The sequence below is a fragment of the Cebidichthys violaceus genome, unplaced genomic scaffold (assembly GCF_023349555.1).
Source record: "Cebidichthys violaceus isolate CVI_PGR_0920_01 unplaced genomic scaffold, fCebVio1.0.p SCAF_11, whole genome shotgun sequence".
Classification (NCBI taxonomy): Eukaryota; Metazoa; Chordata; class Actinopteri; order Perciformes; family Stichaeidae; genus Cebidichthys; species Cebidichthys violaceus.
In genome coordinates this window covers 11,909,504-11,931,391 of record NW_027176274.1, presented here as the reverse complement: position 1 = coordinate 11,931,391, position 21,888 = coordinate 11,909,504, and the positions used below count along the sequence as shown (strand labels likewise).

At 39.8% G+C, this 21,888-nt stretch overlaps 1 protein-coding gene across 3 annotated transcripts; it reads left to right on the top strand.

Moving 5' to 3' along the window:
- Nucleotides 1–1,514: 1,514 nt before the first annotated feature.
- LOC137868202 (rho GTPase-activating protein 6-like) lies at nt 1,515–21,888 on the top strand. Of its 3 annotated transcripts, XM_068704823.1 has the most exons (14): nt 9,558–9,575; nt 12,218–12,272; nt 13,204–13,363; nt 13,939–14,010; nt 14,927–15,180; nt 15,377–15,572; nt 15,768–15,823; nt 15,938–16,088; nt 16,207–16,355; nt 17,537–17,716; nt 18,452–18,549; nt 18,693–18,955; nt 19,324–19,398; nt 19,482–21,888. In XM_068704823.1, exons 2-14 carry the CDS (start codon nt 12,228–12,230, stop codon nt 20,039–20,041), a joined length of 2,259 nt encoding a protein of 752 aa, XP_068560924.1. In that variant the 5' UTR covers nt 9,558–9,575; nt 12,218–12,227; the 3' UTR covers nt 20,042–21,888. The 3 variants fall into 3 exon arrangements, with proteins under 3 accessions (XP_068560923.1, XP_068560925.1, XP_068560924.1); XM_068704822.1 differs by lacking the exons at nt 9,558–9,575; nt 12,218–12,272 and adding an exon at nt 1,515–1,746; XM_068704824.1 differs by lacking the exon at nt 12,218–12,272 and having other exon boundaries at nt 9,382–9,575.

Genomic DNA, 21,888 nt, shown 5'->3' with positions numbered 1-21,888 from the left:
AGCCTCACGTAGAGAAGTCTACAAGACAATTTAAATACTCCAACAGAGGCTGGATGTTATCATTTATCAAAATTCAGAAGTTTTAATTATATCTAAAAAAAACCTCATATATCAACTTTTTTATTTTCCTTTGGAAGTATGAATGAAGTACAAGAATCTGAAACCAAACACTATTTTGCGAGCTATTCAAAACGCCCACATTAACATTTTTTTCTGACATCCTTTAATTGGTAGTGAGTTCCCAAAGCTGCACTTATGCACCTGAGAAATTACATAACGGGAAGTCTGATGAGAATCTGTTTAGAGTCTACTCCAAACCTCGCCACCACCAAATAAGTGGATCAAACGCAAAGCCGCCCTCTTATCACCACTTCCCCTGTCTGTTTGGTGGACACTGCATCCGATGAATCCTTATCGTGTTACAGTGCTGGTTCACATGTCATGTTATCACACAAGTCCCTTCCCAAGGGCTCCCACAGGAAGAGTCTGTTCCCAGGGCACTACATGCCAAGTATCTCAACTGCCTTACGGTGAGGAAAGAATGTGGTGTGGTCAAGAGTCGACTGTGGGTAAGGTCTGCTCAATGTCTCTATTCATTATAATGGTCTCATTAACCTCAACACAAGTGAGAGCCACATTAGAATAATCAAAAAATGAATTTGAATGGTTTATTTTGAAGTTTGTTGGATGGATTCTGGTTCAGAAAGTGTCCCACTAAAAATGTGGATGCTGTGAATCCTTGCAAATCAGAAACTGCCATACTATACTATATTACTAACTATTAAAGAAATGTCAAAAGCAACGCCGACCCGGTTACCCTAAAACAGATCACATCAAATAACAAGATTACCAAGAGCAGCATCATTATATACACAGTGTTCTAGAACAATATGCATTTGTGTTAATATTAACTCTTTAGTTTGTGTGACTTTTAAAGTTTGTGTATTAAATCATTTAATAAGTCACTGGGACATATATTCTACATTTTGTAAAATTATATATTTAGATTTAAAATCTAGTTTGTGAAGTCTTGTCTCAAGTATAAAAGTATTATTGACTTTTGAGTGGATAGATTTCAATTAATTAAATAAGTATAACTGCTGTAAAGCAAGTAGAACATTCAATTTGTCGTTTTTTATTTTATTTTTTTTCATAAACAGCATGAGTCATATTTATAAACTTGTTCATCAATTACATTTCTGTTCACATTGTCTGGTGTGCAGAACTGTTTCACAGCAGGAGGGACTCACTTAAACACGCGCACACTGTGACACACCCACGCGTACATAGGCTAAAGGGCTTTTGCCCTAAACTGAGTACGCCTCATTGTTTGTTTTAGCGTTTTGGGGAAATTAGCATCGGTTTGCCGTTATTCAAATCATGAAAGGAGGAAGTACTGAGTCAGAGTACGTGGGAGGTGGAGGGGGTGTCCAGGCACTCCGCTCCCGTCGAGGATTTCATAATCTCCAGCATGGTGACGCGCTGGTGACTTGACGCTGCAGTGAAACGGTGCTGCTCCTTCGCTCCGTTTGGACTCGCAGCGGAGATATGCATCTCTTCTACATTTCTTGAATAACAAGCTGACCAGCTTAAGGAGACATGTCCGCTCAAGGATTGTTAAGCAGCGTTTTCTCATGCTCGCTAAGCCCCAAAACTCTTTCCAAACGGAGACTAAGACAGACCAGGAGTTTGGACACGGCGTTGATGAGAGATTACGGTACCGACGCCGAGGAGACATCGTTTAAGGTCAGTGACCTGGTAGCTCCACGGTGCAGGCGATCGTAATTGTTGTCAGACTTGTCGACCTGATTCCAAATGTTCGGAGCGGAGATATCACATCGGGTCGCAGTGATGATAAGTAATACACGTTATTGGTGTTGAAGGATTTGGATGACTGACATGAATTAATGAGGGGGTCGCAAGTGTCCTAAAATGTGGAAGATGTGATTCAGATTTCTTACTTACATCACTTTTGAAATGCTATTTTATTTCCCAATTGCATGTAGGAAGTGCACAATTTACAAGAATTAGAGTTTAGGAGCGAACAGAAGTTGAGCTCAGCGTAGAGTGCATCCAGATTCCGGAAGTGGCTGGAATTCCCTAAGGATGATGTGTCCAAGGAGTTTACAGGATTGTCGTTAATTCCCTTTGATCTTAAATGAACACATTTTTTACTGTATATTTGGTGCATGCAATTATTTTTATTTTCTCAAAAGGAGCTCGTTTTTTTCCCACACTGTTGCAACATCACTAAGTCCATGACTAGTCTCTGACGTGTTAAGCTTTATGTCTGGACTATTGACACCAAAAAATTACTCAACTCATTCCTTTTGATGAAATGATGTCAGTTGAAACCTTTGCTTGTGCCAACTTGCTGATGTTTAAAGAGGTGTGACTGGAAAAAAGTTGTCACATTTGGCAATACGCAACTCAAAAAAGCGTATTTTCTCACGTCATTATACAAGCTTTAAGGAGGGGTTCTGGAAAAAAAGTCTGGAAGAGGCTGTGTCGATTTATACGTATAATTCCTGTGCAGTGAAGCTTCAAGCCTGACAAAAGTATTAACATGGCAAAAAAGCCATATGACACAATTATACCACATTTTCTAATCTGTGCACTGTGAATATGTGCATAACCTTTATTACTGGACCATTATATAATTCCTAATGAGCCTGAAAACACAAAACAGTCATGGTCATTCCACCTTGGCAAAACAGTTTCCTCTTTCCATTTAAAGTGAGGCTTTTACTTTCTAGATTCATTGATAGATTTATTTATTAGTCGCCTCAGAGATGAACGTCTGATCACAACCAACAGCAGCAGTGCAGTAAATGTACAGTGTATTTTATAGTAGCCTCTTTATTACCAAAGGAAACAGATCACATAATTGTTAATGAATCATGATGCTTGGACACATCATATAAGATTACTGTTCATGTTGTTCGTCTCCATGAGGAGAGGGAACATGTATGAACATGTATTTAAAATCTATTACAATGTCCATTTGCATCTTTTCTATTGTAAAAGATACATCTTTTTAGATTTATACTTCTCCCTAGTATACCCATGTTCATAATTCGAGCCGTACTGCTGTGCTTAAGTTGGTCCTCATGGTAACACTGTGTGTTTAGTGTAACGGAAATGTATTACAGACATGACATTATAATAGGCTTGTAATGAATACCAGGTATCTGGTAGCTCTTACAGTCATCAACAAGAACCCAGATCCTACAGCCAGAGCCCTTAAAAATGTAATCACAGTAAATCTGAATGAAGATGATTAATATTGGAGACAGCTCTGTGTCAGAGAGGATATTTAATGTGATTTATGACTTTGGGGAGTGCTTGTGTGCACCATTATGCTCAGAGAGCTGCACTACAGCCTGGTGTTTTCTAAGGATTGTTCAAACGGTAAATGTTACCTCCACTGCAGATAACAACCACAGATGCATAGTGGTAATGTTTTACCACTAATATCATACGGGGTATTCATACCTAACCCACTTCTAGAGCTTCAACATGCTAGTGAGAAGAACTTCAGCCAGTTGAGCTGAGGTCTGAGGTGTCAGATGCTTCCTGGGGACTCACATGACCAAGCTGTCCGCTTAAACCGACAGTAAGTAAGTGCCTTGCACTGTATGCAAACCTCACTCCAAGTCCGTAATGAAAGTCACATTTTATGGGTGTGCAAATATCCAACCAGCAGTTAATTCAGGGACAATAGTATCTAAGATACCGTCACAACATCATTAATGAAGTCAGTCTGACAATGTTTCTCCCTTTGCACCGCTGCACCTCCGCCCAACAACAGCCCGGCTCTGCAAGATTATCCTTTTATGAGATGTACTATCATATGTCTTGTAACTCAGACTGTCCAGGTCTCTTGCAAAAAGAAAATGTTGCTGTATTAGTTTCTTGAATGCCATCCAGTGTATAGCTATTAGCAAAGAGTAAAACACATGCACGTACAAGACATACCTGGTGGAGTCTATTAGGAATGGAAATACATTATAGTAATGCGTATGGTCATAGTGTATCCTAATCAAGTTCTGTTGTCTCCCCAATGCTCTGTTATATGATGCATATGATTTAAATTATCACCAAGCGATAACTTAATGTAGCATATGATCTTGGCATAAAAACACATCCTGTTCCCTGTTTAAAAAGCAGTGTCAGATTGGTATTTTTGATCTATGGTACAAGGGACCTTGTATTTTCCATAGGTTGAACATCACTGTGGTCTATTACAATGCATACTCACTCTGGGTCTCGGTAGTCAGAGCTGAGATGGAAAGCAGAGACATCTGGTTTACATGAAGAAAGCTACAACTCTTATTCTCACAGCAGAGCAGCATGACCTGATCCTTGGCTACGGTCCCTCAGGCACATATTTCTTCCCACAGGAGACTGTTCGTTTGCAAGGCATGGAACCAAACCTGCTGGCTTTGCACAGCAGCACCTCAGCATCTACCTTGTGTCTGATAAGAGGACAAGTAAAACAGTGGGTTAGATGTAAACACAGATGATAAATCATTGCTTCACGCCAATTCAATTTAATCAAATGATAACAGGCATTTATGTGATCAGCCTCTTGTCAAAGGGTATTCCCAGCCTCAGTAGCAAGATACCTGCTCTGAATAATAGAATTCAGTTTACATGAGAATCCAGTATGTGTCTCCACTCCAGTCAGAAAGTGTAGGCATAGCGTGTATAATACCCCTTGGGGTATTCAAAGTGCCATTTAAGCTGATAGAAGAAAGGGGTGTGAACAGACTTGGGTTTAGTTGTTATATAAACAACGTGTCTGTCTTTATTCTTCCCTAGTTCTCCTCTGTGTATCACATTCAACAATGCAATTGGCCAACAAATCAGATTAATATGTTAACATTGTTTCAAATCAAATGGACATGCTGTCTTGTGGGATGGGAGACAGAAGCGGATTCATAAGATTAGATCTCTATGGATTATTTTGGTTTTGAGACAGCTGCAGAAACGGACAAACACGCTCAAATTGGCTTTCGAGGCATCCTTACAATCTGCACATTCAAGTTAATTATAGGCATTTCATTAGCAACCTGCAACACCTGTGATCTGCACTGATCTCCTGTGTACATGCCGGTATATTGCACTATAGAACTGATCTTGAATTGTTTTGGACGCCTTTCATTACTATGACAGAAGGCCCGACTGCCCCACTGCAAGTCAATTACTGTTTAATATGACTGGTTGAGTCCTTCCCTGAGCCACCTAACTGCCTAGCATTGGTTACAGTCATGTTTAGGATTGATTTATGCTGAATTTGGCATTTCATTTTGGGCTGTTATTGGACTGGATATGAAGACCGTGTGAGATATTGGATATTTGGTTAAATCCCTTTTGTAAAAACCTAACTTATGAACTGTCATTTCTTTTTCTTTCCACATGAAATCTTGTCTGTGGAAAATGGTGATTTTAAGAGGACCCCAGGCAGTGTGTGATGTAATCTCCATTCATTTGATACAAAGCACAACCCTTCAGAGAAATTACTTTGTAAGTCACTCTAAATAGCCAGAACAGATATGCAACTATAAAATATGTCTCTATTTGTTCAGGTATGTCTGAGGAAGCCAGTTGCAGGAACATATAAAGCCTTTAGAGGGAGCCATTCATTTTGCTTGTTGATTTTTAGTTGATTCTGAATAATAAATCCACATGCACCATTGATACAATGTATAGCTTTACGTGTACACTCTAATTTTAAATGCTTGTAAGGAAAGCTGCAAGTTTAATCCTAAAATAGAAATATTTTCTCTATCAAATTGAATTCCATGTGAAGTGTCCTATCACTGCTCCTTGAATATGTTGGTGGAATCATTTGATGATACAGAGGAAGACAAGTTGTGCTCTGAGCACCACGGAGGAGAGACGGCCAGAGAAAGAGCTTGGAGGAAACTGAAAACTTCCCTCTGCTACAAAGCCACTAAGGTTAAATGCAAGAGGAAACATATTTCAATATCCAGCTTCTTTACAGAACACGTTAGATTCGGAGACTCAGACACAGTGCTGAAAGTAGGGCTGCAATTAAAGTTCATAAAGGCAGACACTAATACAAATATTTGTGACTGAGGTGGTCCGCCAAAATCTATTCTCTGTCAGTGTGCATCAATGCTTTGAGGGAAATCTTTCAAAGGAAAAAGTGATTTCCAAAAATGTGGACATGTAGAATTTGATTTCTGTTTTATTTATTAATTGAGAAGCTTTTAGTCAACAGCATGTGTATGTAATCCCATCTGCATGCTGATGCAGCTGCTGGTCTGCTCGCAATATATATGATATGATAATATAAGCACCCAGACAGCACCTGCTGTCCAAGAGGGTTCTCATGTGCTCTAGATATGTATTCAAACTAATGTAATTACATGAACGATTGAGAATATCTCTTGAGTTTGATTTGTCTGTTCAATTCCTGACCTGTATCCAGTATCAAGACCATGTGAATTTGGCATGTACAATATATGGACTGCCATAAGCTATCTGTATCTAAATGTCTAAAACATTGAGCTATTAGTATACTAATATTAGGTTTTAGGTGGAATTATTTGTATCTGTTATTTAGACTTCATTATTGAGCTTTACTGTTTTAAATTGAATGAGGATTTCTCCACCAAACATCGCCTTCAAAAATGCTTTGTTTCTGTTGGACATGCTGCTTCCTGTTTATCGTCACCATGCATAGCATTAACAACCTCATTCCAGCACTCCAGGAGGCAAAAGCCACTCAAAGCTTCTCCGGAGCCGAATAGAAGAGACATGTCCAACCAGACTCGTAAAATTGTCCTCAGTCTCACACATCATTTAGAGGAAATCAATAGAATATAGTACAGTCATTTTTTGCAGGCTACAGGTGTTCTAAAACACCAACCACAGGGAGGAAACTCAATCTCCGTGTGGAGGGGTGACTGCTATTATAGTTCTGGTCTCTCGTAGCTACATCGATTAATCTGCTGCCAGACTATAATCCACGGTCCACCTGCACAGGTGTTTTCACTTATGCTGCCTGATTAGACCTCTCTCAGGACAGGCCGGGTGGTAGACTGTGCTTAATTAGCATCTCCATCACTGTCTTGCTGCACCAACCGAGGCACCTAAATGGAATTCAGCCATCACTGATTTCATTTTTACACCTGTGACGTGTCAAAACGTCTTCCATGACAAAGCCCTATTGGTACTTTTTGGCATGTCATTTTTTTCACATAGAAGACATTTTGACATGTCACAGTAGAAATCCATTGAGCTGCTTCAGTTTCAGAGTCTTGATATTGTGCATGCTGGCTCACTGTCACACTGGCATAGGAAGACACTTGAAAAACAGAGACATTGTTGATGTTATTAGCAAAACGTGTGTGTTAACTTTTGTGTCAACTCATAATGTTTTCTGTGATCTTCAACTCGACTAGAGAGGTCTAATCAAACCGAATCACTCAAAACACCTGTGTGGGTGTGCAGGGCCTATAATGTATCTAGAGCTAGAAAATATTTTGATTTTTTAACAATATCAATATTTGAGAGTTAAAAAAACAGCTGATAAACATACAGCATTCGATAGTCGTTCTTTAACATTAACAAGATGTGTACTGAGCAGGACATTTTATGGTTGAATAAATAACCTTCTCAGTGCTCTCTGGTGGATTAACTATAAAACTATCTTTGACAGTTCTTTACTGACATTCCTTGTTACTTATAGGCCTACATATATGCAGATAAAGATATATACAATAAGATAAACTATCACCAATACCAGCCTGGTGGATTTAGCAATCTAGCACAGCTCTTATTTTCTCAGCAGTTTTAACTAATTCTTCCATATGACGTATTAAAACCCAGAATAATCCCTACAGAACAGATAAAGACTCAGAGTTCTTTAGTCAAATACAGTTTACACAAATTACAGGAATGAGTTTTCTCACTTACCTCTTTATGCAGGCAATTGTGGTTGTCTGTTATTACCGGGTTTTGAGAGATGTGTCTCTGAGCTTTCTGCCACCACCGCAAAATAATAATGGTTTAACTCATGGGTATTGTAGTGTTCAGAGCGATTGAAACCTGGCCGAATATGTTTTTAAGCAGACTTCGTTGAGCGATGATTTGAAATGCCACACACTTAGGTACCCAGTGACGTGCGGTGAGGTTCGTGGCTGGTGAGGCACTGACACTACATAAATCAGATTTACAAATATATGAACCCAATAGAGAATCTTAAATCACCAGTCAATTGGCAGCTTGTACATTGACTACTGGTTGTTTTTCATATTTCATATCAGCATTCTTTACACACACATAGGTAAGGTACATATTTGATTCCCCACCGACCTACCCCACCGGGAGCGTTTAAGAAGCGGAGCGCTCGCGGGCACCACCCGCGAACATCGTGAGATTCCGCGATAATCTGCGTAACAACCACGGATGTATAAAGAGAACCACAAACACATAAAAGGTTACTTTACCTGTCCGACGTTGAACTGCTGTTGATTTGGTCATATTTCCCTGTTTTTTGAGACGTGTTTAAGCTTGGATATAGAATCTTACATTGTTGTGGTCAAAGCAAAATATAAGAAGAAGAGAAGTGTAGAAGAAGAGCAACGACAGAACAAGCATAAACCCGACCCGTGGGCTCTCGCTCGCCCTCTTCTTTGAGGCAGAGGTACTGTTTACCTCTCTGTGCTTTTTCACTGCGATTTAATGTCAGATCAGCAACACTAAATATGTTCTACACAGACGTGAAATACATTACCTAGTCTATGTAAAGAAAGGACATATAATAAAAGTGTCTACAAATATTACAGTGGTGACAAACAATGAGAAAGCAAAAGGCACGCGCTCAACCCAGTTTGTGAGGGATTGGGCAATCTGAGGTGAGGAACAGCTCGTCACTGCCTCACCTCACATGTCTCCTCTGTTTGAACAGGACATGCGCTGATTCAGCGATTTTGATTATAAAAATGCTTGAAATGATTGGAATCATACATAAATTACATTTATAGCACAGATTAGTAGAGAAATATACATTTTTATTTTATTTTATCATTATTTGTTTTTTACTTTTCCTCCTCTGACCGCACGTCCCTGTAGGTACCATAATCATAGCTCTGTGCTACTCCCGGTCAATACATTGATTTTAGCGTGACCGTGCACCATCGCGTTACCTGAATGTGATGTTTACCTTCAGCTGATTTACAGGTGAGAATATTCCTCTGTTTATCTCTTCAGAGCGTTTCTTTTGTTAACGTGTGCCCTGACAGTGACCCGTTCCTTCAGCCCCTCCCAATCCATTAACCATGGGTCACTGGGACTGCGTCTGTCACCGTGATGTAACTCAGTCGCTGGACTTAGACTACTTTTAACTGGACGTTGTCTGAGTCCTGGATCCAGGCTGTGAGCATGTGGACTGTATTTATGTTTGGGCGTTCATATGGCGTCGGTTGATTTAACGTTCAGTGGTGGTCTAACAAGTTTGAGGGAGGGGTGACATCGCGACCGTGTAGACCCGAGTCTCTGCGATGGGGGATCCAATTCCCAAGCGCAACATCACCTATCTCGTGAGTAGATCTGGTTGTCGGTTTGTCTCAGCAGCTTAACCGTATAGACGATGAATTAACCTAGTTGGCTTCCTGAAAGTTTCCCAGTACCACAAATACTTTAGAAAAATGGAGGAAATAGTTCCACAGATAGAGTAGACAGGGAAAGACTCTAAGGTTTTACCCCTCACATTAAAGTGTTGTTATATTTATTTATTCTGTGATTCATGTATAGAAGGCTACTACACTGACTGAGATTTTCTGGGTTACTGCTCTCATCTCCTTTTATTCCCACTCCTCATGTATGTGTCATACCAGTTGGTCTAGTTGTTTTATTGTTTGTTCAGTCCGTTTGTTAATTATTTGCTGTTGTTAATTATTTGCTGTTGTTAATTCTTTGCTGTTGTTAATTCTTTGCTGTTGTTAATTCTTTGCGAATTGTTGTTGACATTACCTTGAAAAGCAAATGAAAAAAATGCTCTAATCTACTGTGAATTATTCCATACATTAAAGCACATTACTTATTTTAAGAATAGCAGGATGTGAGTAATTGAATGAGTTTTTTTGTGTTTGCATTGGTCGTTTCCATGCTTTCCAGGACACCCCAATGTTATTTTGGTTTTGTCAATGCTGTTACACATATAGTTATAAAAGTAGCAGTTTTCATACATCTGATATAGAATCTACCGTCGATCTCTGAGTGTAGGGCCACTTGTGGGAAAGTCTTCTCACTGTGACTCCATTGAATGGCTTCCTGAGTACTGAGGAATATTCATCCCCTCACTGGATCCACTTCAAGTGTGGTTGAGTGTAATCTGAGTTTTTGATCTTGCTATATTGTATGAACTACCTTGCGCGTTTCCTCTCATTGTATTCCAGTTAGCACGAACAAAAGCATTGTGTTACAAGGTCCTGAATTAAAGTTAGGATAGTGCACAGCCAAATAAGTGTCTATTCAAGTATTCACTTGCACTTTGCACAGCAGAGTGTTGAGATAAATTATGAGTTCATACATTTCAGTAGGTATGCTTACTTTAATGCTGGCTTTGTAGTTACAGCATAGATGAATGATGAATACAAATCATTTTAAGGTTATAAAGCACTGGCTTCGAAACAATAACTTCATCCAGCTTTGACAACTGCTTCTGCAACAACTTGAAGCAGCTGTTTGCGTCTGACTTTCTTCCACTGCGACAAATATAAAAAAACGTATAAAAGGTTGTGTAAAAAGCCATCCACAAGTAAAAAAAAACTAAAACATTATTATTTATGATTGTTATGTAGTAGTGCTATATTCACTTATCCATCTTCTGACAATTCTAATAAGAAAAATAATGGATAAATGAGTTTCAATGTTGTACCGAAGCGACGTGCACTCAAATGGACATGATGAACTCAAACCTATGATTATGTAATAGCTAAAGAGGTATGGCATCAAAAAGCGGTAGGTTCTACTCTGGGGACCCATAAAAATGAAGACCAATCGCGACCCAGTTCACAATAGGCCTGATCTATTATGAGACTACAGAATGTATGCAAGCCTTTCTTATTGGATTCATTGTTAAAAGTAGGCTAAAATATTCAGAACAATACAAACATTCAGACTCCCTCGTGTGGCTCATAGGTGTGCCACAGATATAAAAGACAATGACAGAATTTCAGCAAAATTATTTTTGCGACCCACCTGTGGGTCGCGACGGAGTCTCTGGGAATAACTGGGAAGCTCATTTTTGGAATTCCACAAAAAAAAGCAGAGTAGCTCTCATTTGAGAACGTCACTTCACTGACAGAGAGAAACTGTGGGAACCCAGCTTACCCGTCATCAGATAGGGCGGAGGTTTCCACTCCCATATAGTCACACAAGAGGAATGTCTGAACAAAATGGGTAGATAACTGCAAACGTGACAATATGGCACTTGTTACGGAATTTGACAGAATTGCGACACAAAGAGTGGCACACAGTAAACACTGTTGCTGCTACTTCTTTATATTCTTGGCTGTAGAAGGGACCTACTTTTGCTTTTGTATCCTGATCATCTGTTGCCTAAATGATGAGGTAAAACAAAAGAAAGAAAATAATCCTTCAGAAAGGAATAACAGAATACAGTTGTGACAGATTCATGCTGTGTGTGTGTGCTCTACCATCCAGTGTCCTATCTGCCCGGCTTGTGTAGATTTTCAGTTTGTAGAGTTTCAGTTTATTAAAAGCCTGAATAGGAAGCTGCAGAAACCAAATATTAAAAGTAAGGCTATACATTAGTGCAGGGATTATTATACACATCTTTAGTATAGAGTGAGTTTTTTGCTTTTTTTGTCTGATCATAAATAAACCATTATTTATATGTGATGCACATGTAAAGTAAAAAATTATGTTGGAATATTTCTTCTCCAAAACCAGAGAGGATGCAAAATGTTGCATTTGTCAGGATCTTAAGAATCTTTATAGTGTAATGAGCTTTCCCAACGTTTGTTGGAAACTGGAAATTGAAAGCCTGAAACTGCAAACCGATCTATAAAATGTTTTTTGCTTTTTTTATTATTTGTTATTTATTATTTGTCTATTTACAAATTACAATTTGTCACTTTTGTTTGCTTCTGATTGGTCAATGTCAGGCTGTTTACAGTTTTTGATCTCATCCTCTAAAGTTAACCTGCTCTGCCAGCAGGTTATCCATGGTGATCTACCCCGTGAGCCAGATTCATCAAACAGGAAAACCTGTTAGTCACATCCCCTTCTCTGTGCTTATACTGTACTTTGTCATACTGCATATGTACTTGAAAATAGTATGCTACTGTAGCACAGCCCTAATTCTCCTTTAATGTGAGTGAGCCAATTCAGTGTAAGCCTTATCCTGATAATGAGTTACTAAGCCTCTTTGGAACATGGCTCATATGATTGGCTTGCCCGTACAGGATCAAAGCACTGTAATCTCCAGCATGGAGCTGCTGAATGGTTGAGGATTTCAGATCAGATTATTTGCCCCGTCATTACCACAGTACTAAATCTTCAGAATCACTTACCCGTAGCAATGTTAATAATAATTTTTTAGGAAAATGTTTTTGATTTAGATTGATGATAAATTATCCATAAATCCGTGGATAAATCAGCGTCATGCACTTTATTGAGTGGATTAGGGATAAAATTAAGATGAGGTATTCAACATTAAGGAGTTTATGATATAGTGTTTGCATTATTAATTAGCATGTTCTTGCTACTTGTAAATTAAGATAATCTACATAATCAGTATTCTTGCTCTGATAAGATGGCTGGTCCAATTCTGGGACACAGAAGTTCTGTCAGACAGCGTTGCTGATGTCAACAACTTACAGTCCTCGCTTCTACAATCAGGAAAAAAAACATGTTTGTGTTAGATTACATTATTAAAAAAAGTACCGCACAAATGCTGCATGCTAACATCAAGGAGTTAATATCATTCAAACTGTCTTTAAAGTGTTAGCTGTCATGGAAAAACAGACCAATGATGTTATGACTTTCAGCTGGCAAGTGAAGTAAAGGTATTTGTCAGTTCATACAAAGTGAGGGTCTGTAGAGGATGGGATTGGTCACGAATGGAGAAGGTGACAGCAATGATAGATGTGTGTGTGTGTGTGTGTGTGTGTGTGTGTGTGTGTGTGTGTGTGTCGTCAGGGTGACTTTACCTGGAACAGCGTGTCAGGACGTGACGTTGGCCTGAAGCCCGTCCCTTTGCAAAGCCTCTCAGAGTTGGAGAGGGTTCGTCTCCAAGACGTGGCCTTCAGACGATTGCTTCGGGATCGCGACCCGGGCTGCCACATCACCATCCCTAAATGTATTAAAACACACACTCACACCAACAGCCCCCTTCCTTATTCATCAAGTTGCTATTCTACCCCAAGCAAAAATGTCTTCTGAAACACATGCAGACTAGCGAAATGACAGAAAGTGTTTTTACATGAAAATAATTATTTAAGTAAGGGTGTCATGCTCCCTATTGATTTCAATACATGTATTGCAGCTTAATAGATTTCATGGTGTGAGATTGTCTACTTAAACACACTGTAATGACCTATGCAATCGCAGACAACTGCTTTGTTTATTTATTTAGGAGATAGTCTCTGATTCTGGTTGTGTAGTCTTTTGTTACATTCTATGCTTTGTTCACAACACTAATTACATTGTCAAAAAAAAGAAGAATGTTTTGAAATATATGACATCATTGTCTATGCCAATGCTGTTGTACACCTGTATAGGGGCTATGAATTAAGATTCAAACTCCTTTGTTTTGTCAAGGTAACCATTTACGAAATGAGCCTAAGAATGTCAAGTGGAGCAAGCCAGAGCCGGGGCATATTAACCTGGGTTCTTCCTCTTTTTTTTAACTGTGACACCTCTGCTTCTTTTCAGATGGCCACAAGCACAAGAAGTTACTTAGGCGGAAGTTGGATTCATTATCTAAAGAGAAGAGTAAAGACAAAGGTATTGTGGGATATACTGGATACACTCCATACTGTAAGGGGAATGTTAGTGCTCTCCATTGGAAAATTGTATTTAGATAAAGATTTCTATCACACTCAGTTATATTATTGTTAGTCTTTCCAAACCAGTGAAGATAAACAGTTATTTTGTAAGTCTGTGGGAGAGCCACTGAGTCCTGTCAGTTTATTCCCTTCCAGTTTCTAATCTAGTCTGCCTAGCCGGACACATGAAAACATACTCTGTGATCCTTTTGGCTGAAGCGATATAGACTCACTGAAGCAGACTTTCTCAGCTGCTGAGTGATCAGAATCTACAGTACGGTAAAAGAAGTCTCAGAGGGAGCTGCGATCTTCAACCCCCGCGCTGCCCCGCCCGCTGCATCAATCTGGCAGCAAAGGGATGTTCTCTGTCAGCCAGGCAGTCGAGGGAAATAACAAAAACAATCTTAAGTGGTGGCTCATTCATTACAGCCTATCCTCCAGCACGGCCAGCCCCCTCTTTCCTCTTTTCCCCTTTTGTTTACAAAGGCACTTCAGAAAGTATGCGCTCTCTGACTCTGAATACTGAGTGTGCACTGCAGACTACTGTTTTTTCTTTTCATATTAAATTTGAGTAGCATTCACGTAATTGTTACTCAAATATTTCTGTTGGATTTTTCCCCTTTGTATATGCTGACATTGAAACAAAACATAATAAATCTCAGCATGTATTTCAAAGGTCAACTTTGAGTATAAAGAATGAACGCAAAGACAAGTTAGTGGTTGCTTTGTACAGAAAATCTAAGCTCCAAAGGTTAACATATATAATGTGCTGACATGACTGACACATCTTTAATCTAATTCAACATCTCCCAGTTGACTTGGAGCCAACACGATGAACTTTAAGTCTCCCCGTCTTGCCCTTTCTCCTCACACAGAGACTGTGCCCCAGGCGTTTGGCATACCACTGTCGCAGGTCATATCCAACGACCGCACACACAAGCAGCGGCACGATCCCCCGCGGGAGGAGCACAGGGAATTGATGCTTTCCTTCCTCAACTTCAACTACAGCTTCAAAAGGGGCAACAAGGAGCTCTCCAGCAGCAACTCGTCCCTGAGCTCCACTTCTGAGACCCCTAATGAATCGTCTCTGCTCGGCACAACAGACGCAGCCCCGCGGACACGCAGGAGGGTAGGCTCCTCTTGTCGATAACGCCTACAGGCTGTTGTAGAGCAACAGGAATCCGTCAGATTACACTTGCACACTAGATTTCTCAGGGAATTTCTGACCTTTTTTGCGGATATTCATTCAGTGGGTAGCTATTAAATGACTGCACCACATGTTATCACAAATGTCACTGAATGGTTGTCGCCCATCTGCTTGACAGGGCGGAGTGTCGGTGGATTGTATCACTGATCTTGATGATAACCAGTCTCGGCTCTTGGAGGCCCTTCAGCTCTCTCTGCCAGAGGAGGCAGCTGGCAACAAGAAGAAGCGCCGTGACAAAAAACTCAGCCTTAACCCTATTTACAGGCAGGTGCCCAGGGTGGTGGACCTCTGCTGCCAGCACCTGGAAAAAGATGGTACACATTATCAAAGTTGAACAGTAACACTATAGTGTGCAGTATATGATATTGAAAATACCTAACATATCTCTGTGGAAGGTTGTGATTTAGTGTGTTCATAACCTTGTGAATCATACAATTTAAATGTCTTTGAGGCTAAATGTACTATCCACACTATTGGCACTAAGTGATTATTGTCATCTTTGCTTACAGGCCTGCAGACGGTTGGAATCTTCCGTGTTGGAAGTTCCAAGAAGAGAGTACGACAGGTACAATTTCAGCTGGTTAACTGTAACACACATCTCGATTTAGACAAATTGTGTCAACTATTGAGCAACATTTTGCTGTAAATAAATGTGTAAATGTCACAATGTTTCATCCAGCTTCGCAAGGATTTTGACCAGGGATGGGAGGTGCATTTGGATGAGGAGCACAGTGTCCATGATGTAGCTGCGTTGCTCAAAGAGTTCCTCAGAGACATGCCTGACCCACTGCTAACAAGAGAACTCTACACGGCCTTCATCAACACAATGTGTGAGGAACACACACATACACACAAACAAAAAATTCACCAAAAAGTTTGATAGAATTTGCAGTTGTGTGGCATTTTTTGTCATTGACATCAATGTGGTGGTCTTTTTTTTTCCTGCAGTGCTGGATTATGCAGACCAAGAGAGCGCCATCCAACTCCTGATATTTCTGCTTCCTCCCTGTAACAGCGACACACTGCAGCGCCTCCTCTGCTTGTTGTCCACAGTGGCTGCACATGCTGAAGACAGCCTGGACAATGACGGACAAGAGGTAAAGAAGCTGTACATGCCCTGCTTTATGGTAATCTGACAAGATGAGATTTACATACTCAAGACGCAAGAGGAGCTGTCAATATTTTGGCATGGAATTGGGATTATACGGCTCTTGTTGTTGATCATAAGCAAGTACAAAAAATATGTTTAGAAAATGAGCAGCTATCACTGAAAAACGTAAATAAACTGTTTACAAGTTTATGTAATTGAGATGAATCCCAGCAGCCATCTGAATTCAGTAAAACAGACACCTGCAGCCTCCAATTTGAGGAAAATTAAGTGCCAAAGCGCATTATGCATGATGATCCATTGTGGGAGTCTTGATTAAATGATGCACAGCTAACAATAACCACACAACACTGACGCTGTGCTTCTACATACATCATACTGTTCGTTCATAACTCAACTCCCCAGTGTTTTAAACAAGTAGTGTAAGTCATTTGCAACATAGAGGGAAACAGTTCATTTCAAAAGCTATAAACAGTATTTGCACCAACTGAAAGAAAAATGTCCTACTCCATGAAGCCATTCTGGGCCCAAGTCATCTTTTCATGTTAATTAAATTCTTTTAATACTAATCGTCACAGTGGAGATGAATTGTTTCCCACGGATCTAAAACTAGTTTATTCTTGGCATCGCTCCCTAGAGCATACATACTGTAACAGTGAACAAGAGGTCTGCTTGGTCTCTTTGAACAAAAGAAGGTAGAGCCAGCCTTATTGATGGTGGCAGGGCTGTTTTATGTGAACATTCCCAACATTTCAAGGATGACAAGGAGGGTCTACAACAAAAGACTCTTGAAACCACAATTCCAGTACTCTGTGTGTACAAGTTTTCATTCCTATGTGTAAGCAAATGGGCGGATTAAAAGATCTGGGGTAAAATTTATAATCTAATCGAATTAAAGAACTTTGCTGTGATGGGAGAGGTTCACTAGCAAAGCAGCTGCATTTGATACGTTTTGCTTTAACCTGACAATTCTGGTTAAAAAATGAAGAAATTTGAATTAAAGCAATCTTACTCATATTCTACCGCATAGAAGAGATACTGGAATCCATTCTTTACTGTAGCTGAATAATTTGACATCCACCATATCAAAATATCCTGTGAAAGTGTCTGTGAATGTGCATGTTCAAGAGACTGTCCATACAAATAAATCCTGTCCTCGGTTCTGTTTAGATCACAGGAAACAAGATGACATCGCTCAATCTAGCAACCATCTTTGGACCCAACCTCTTGCACAAGCAAAAAAACTCAGACAAGGAGTTTGCAGTCCAGAGTTTTGCCCGTGCAGAGGAGAGCACAGCCATCATCAGTGTGGTCCAAAAGATGATCAATACATATGAAACACTTTTTATGGTAAGCCATCCTTACTGCAAACCAAAAGGCATCAAACGGTTGAAGACAGCCCTGGGCTTAATCAAACAATCTCAAGGTCTTAGTCAGGTCTGGGGATGATTCTTGAGCTTAATAGAGTGGAGCCACCAAATGAAATGTAAACATTAGCTTTATAGGTTCTGAGAAGGGCTACGCTCTTATAGTAACCTATAAAACAAAGTAGTGTCACAGTAAAACAGTCAACCTTATGAAATGACGTTCAGTGAATACTCTTTTTAGTGCATGGGAAATGAGAAGCATCTCTGGATAGGTCAATAACTGGCATTGCAGCCTGTTTTGTTTATGATTGGGAGTGAGGGCAAGATCCTCATCTGCATTATGTTTTCTGCTTTTCACCAGAAACTTAAGTGCAGATGCACTTAATTCGAGAGTCTGAAAATGATCTCTTAAGGAAGCCAGAAGGCAAAAAAGCCCATCACACATTTGCTCTGCGTCATTAGTTCAGCCTTTCTAAACTGCTGTTAATTGTTTTCACCTCATACCATAAAAACATGATGTCTCTGCAGCTTTAAAAAAAAAAGAATCTGCTCTGGTGATACAGTAATGCTGTCATTTGTATGGAGTACAGATGCATGATAAATATTGAGAAGTGTATAATCTATTTTGGGTTCAATAAAAGTGTGGTTAATTATTAAGCACATTGAAATGAATGTGATGAATAATACAGTTTTACAATTGTTATTTTGACTCTCCTAGGTTCCTGCTGACCTTCAGAATGAAGTGCTGATGAGTGTGCAAGAAACTGATCCTGATGTTGTGGATTATTTACTGCGGAGGAAGGACTCTCAGTACTCGTGAGTTTCCACTTTTGTCTCATTGTGTGTGTTTTTTGTGGGCCGTCCCTCTGCCCATGCCTCCAAATCATCAAGATGAATAATACGTTATTCCCTGGTGATGATGATCTATAATCTTTGTTGCATGTTCTCCGTTTCTGCAGTGAGCCAGGCCTTCTTAGAGCAGGGGATTCCTTCTCTCTGACTGAGAGATGCGTATCCAATGACTCCATCAAAGTATCTAGTGGAGAGGTGTCTCCCTATGATAACAACTCTCCTGTCCTGTCCGATCGACTGCTGTGTAAATACCCAGAGGACAGCAGTCCGGTCTCAGACGGGATCCCCAGACTTTCTGGGCAGTACAAAGACAGCGGCCATTCTAAAGACGGATCTGGCCGCACCTCTCCTACACTTTCTACAGATAAAGGTGAACTAGGTTTATTGCAAAATATACTTTAGTATTATAAAGAAAAAATTAAAGAAATTGCTTTTCATTTTGGAAATACTTATTGACTTTCTTGCTGACAGTTAACAGAATATTGTTACTACGCTTAGGGTTCGGGTTAGAGCTGAAAAGGTTGGACTCACCTGATATATTTATGTTTTTCTTATTTCCTTCAATAATGAATATTTTAAAAAAGACAAAAAAGAGTATGATGCAGGCGCCACATGTATTATTTACATTTTAAATAGTTTGGCCCCGAAAAAGAAGAATGAAATGCTTTAAATTGTACGTTTAGTCAGTGTCACCACAGTGTTGAAACTGCTGTTGTGACCATTTTTTGTTCCTTTTAGAGGCCTCCACTGATCATTTCTGGGACACGTGGCATGGACTATTCAGCAAGGAGTTTACTGGCCATCATATTACTGGTAATACAATCTTTTTACATGTTGCTGCAGAAGGTCTTGAGATATGTAATGAATTCTGGATGCTAATGAGTGGTTTCTCCCAGGCTCCCTCGGAGACGTGTCGGAATGTGAGTCATATGGATCTTCAGAGGGGCTGAGCAGTCACCAAGGTAACAACAAGCTGCCCGTCAGACAGTCGCAAACCTCATTGGGCGTGCTGGGAGTCAGGCCACACCCCCCAGTGACTCGCAGCTGCAGTGGTCCTCATGACCAGAGAGGACAGAGACGACCTCAATCATCATTACATCAGGGATTGAGCAGCCAATCAGCAGCCCTCAGCTCTGGCAACTTAGCAGAAAGGACAGGACAGCCAGCATCGCTTAAGGTCAAGGCGGACGGTTTGTCTCCCCCTCACTACTCTGGACAGCTGAGGGAGACCCATATTTCTTACTCGACGCCCTCCCTCTTCACGTATCAGCCTGACACCCAAACCCCACAGCAGTACCAGCAAAGCCCTGCCCCCCAGACTGTAGGTACTGCAGATGCCTCTGGGCCTGGACAAGAAAAGGGCCCTGGTACACCAAACTGGCAGACGGAGAGGTGGCATATATGGCATATACTGTCCAAAGAAAATGCAGACGCCCTGCCTGAGACATTGGTGTGATGAACCCTGTGACTATGTTGAACAATACTGAAGATAACTTCAAATACAGGGGGCCATTGTCCTGTTACACCATCAGTCGCCAAAATGCTACTTAATGATTCTCATTGATAGACTGATGGGACTTTACATCAACCACCATTTAACGAGGTGATGATAGTGCTGTTATTTTACATTTAACTTTATATATTCATACTGTTGTGTGACGTTAACATGATGTAAATTATATTTTTTGAGAATATTTTAATGAGCTGTCATCATTAACACAGAGATTATTTGAAATACAATCATGAAAAACTTGTATTTAGACCTGAATGTCATAATTAGACTTGGTATTAATTTGAATTTGAAACCATGAATGTTTTTAAGATGAATGTAACATAAATTCTGTTTATGTTGTCATATTGCTTTAGATGTGTACCATATCATATACTTTAGCGACTTTAACATTTAGTTTTGTTACCAGCTCTTAATTATAAACTACTTTTGGAAATGCTGCTGAATGAGAATTTAAGAATTTGTTTATCTTCTAAACTTCTAAATTTGAATCATTTCTATGGTATGGTATGAGACAATCTAAATGTAACATGAATGGAATAAGCGAGTGTAAAGTGGTGTCGGTCAGGACACACATTTTTGTTCAAGGTATACTTTGTTTAATATACTTTTGAATTCAGTAAGACCCTCTCTTCCTTCAGGGTTAGTCGTTGTGGCCGGTTCTGCACATTTTTGCCCATTGCCATGTAATTACCTATATCATAGATTTATGATGATTTAAGTGTCCACAGCTACAACGTATTAAAGGAAAAGAATGTAAAAGTCAGTAGGGTACATATTGAATTCCCATAAGGAGCTGTGTTTTCCGGTGCATGATAACAATCTAATTTGACCCTTTCACATAGGAGTTAATTTAGGAATCGGCATGAAGTTCAATCAAATGGTTACTTAATTATGGTGGGCAGGACAGATTCTGCTCTCTAGTCAGAAAACAATGAAACAATTACCTGAAATGGCCACAAGAGGGAAGTATAAGACCAGGAAATGGTTTTCACTTTCCTTTTCTTCCCCAAACTGTAATCCTTGTGCATTGTGGGTATACAGTGGGTTTTTAATGACTCATTACGTACTGAGCAGCTATTATAGGGATGGTGGTGATTTCATGCTGTATGGATGATGGCTTTTTATAAAGATCTAATCTTTCACTCTTTCAGTCTTCTATTGCTACTATTGAAGAGTGCATTTTCTTTTATCAACAGTAATCTTGCTTTATGTGAATAAAAAAAGAGAGAGAGATCTGAGACAATAACAGTAACATTTACCACTAAGTACACTTTTAAAGTACTGGAATTGCAAGAAGTACCCACAATAAATGCAATTATGCAGGAAATGGCTACCATTGCAATCTGGCACAGATTACAGATAGTATATAACAATCTCGGAATGCAGTTTTGAGGCTACAGCAGTATGTTTATTTGCCCTAAAGTGTTGGAAATGATTGAGATTGCTGAAATTGTGTCATTTAAGAGATTGTGTTATACATTTGTGTTTTAAAGTAAGTAATCTCCCTATGTTTTGACAATAAGCGTCCTCTCCCAGATAATAAACTCTTCCCTTGTTAAGCAAAGCATGGAGATTTCCTCAACACCAAGACTAAACTTTCTAGGCCATATCTGTCTCCACATCTGTGTGAGCCAAGCTGCATTTGGCCACCACACAATCCCATTCTGACCGAAGAGACAGAACAGGATGTCTGGTTGTGTTTTACAGAATCACTGCCGTTTGCCTAGACTTCTGCATCTGCACTGCAAATGTAGCAGTTTGCCTTCACTATCCCATTGAATGTTCTAAAC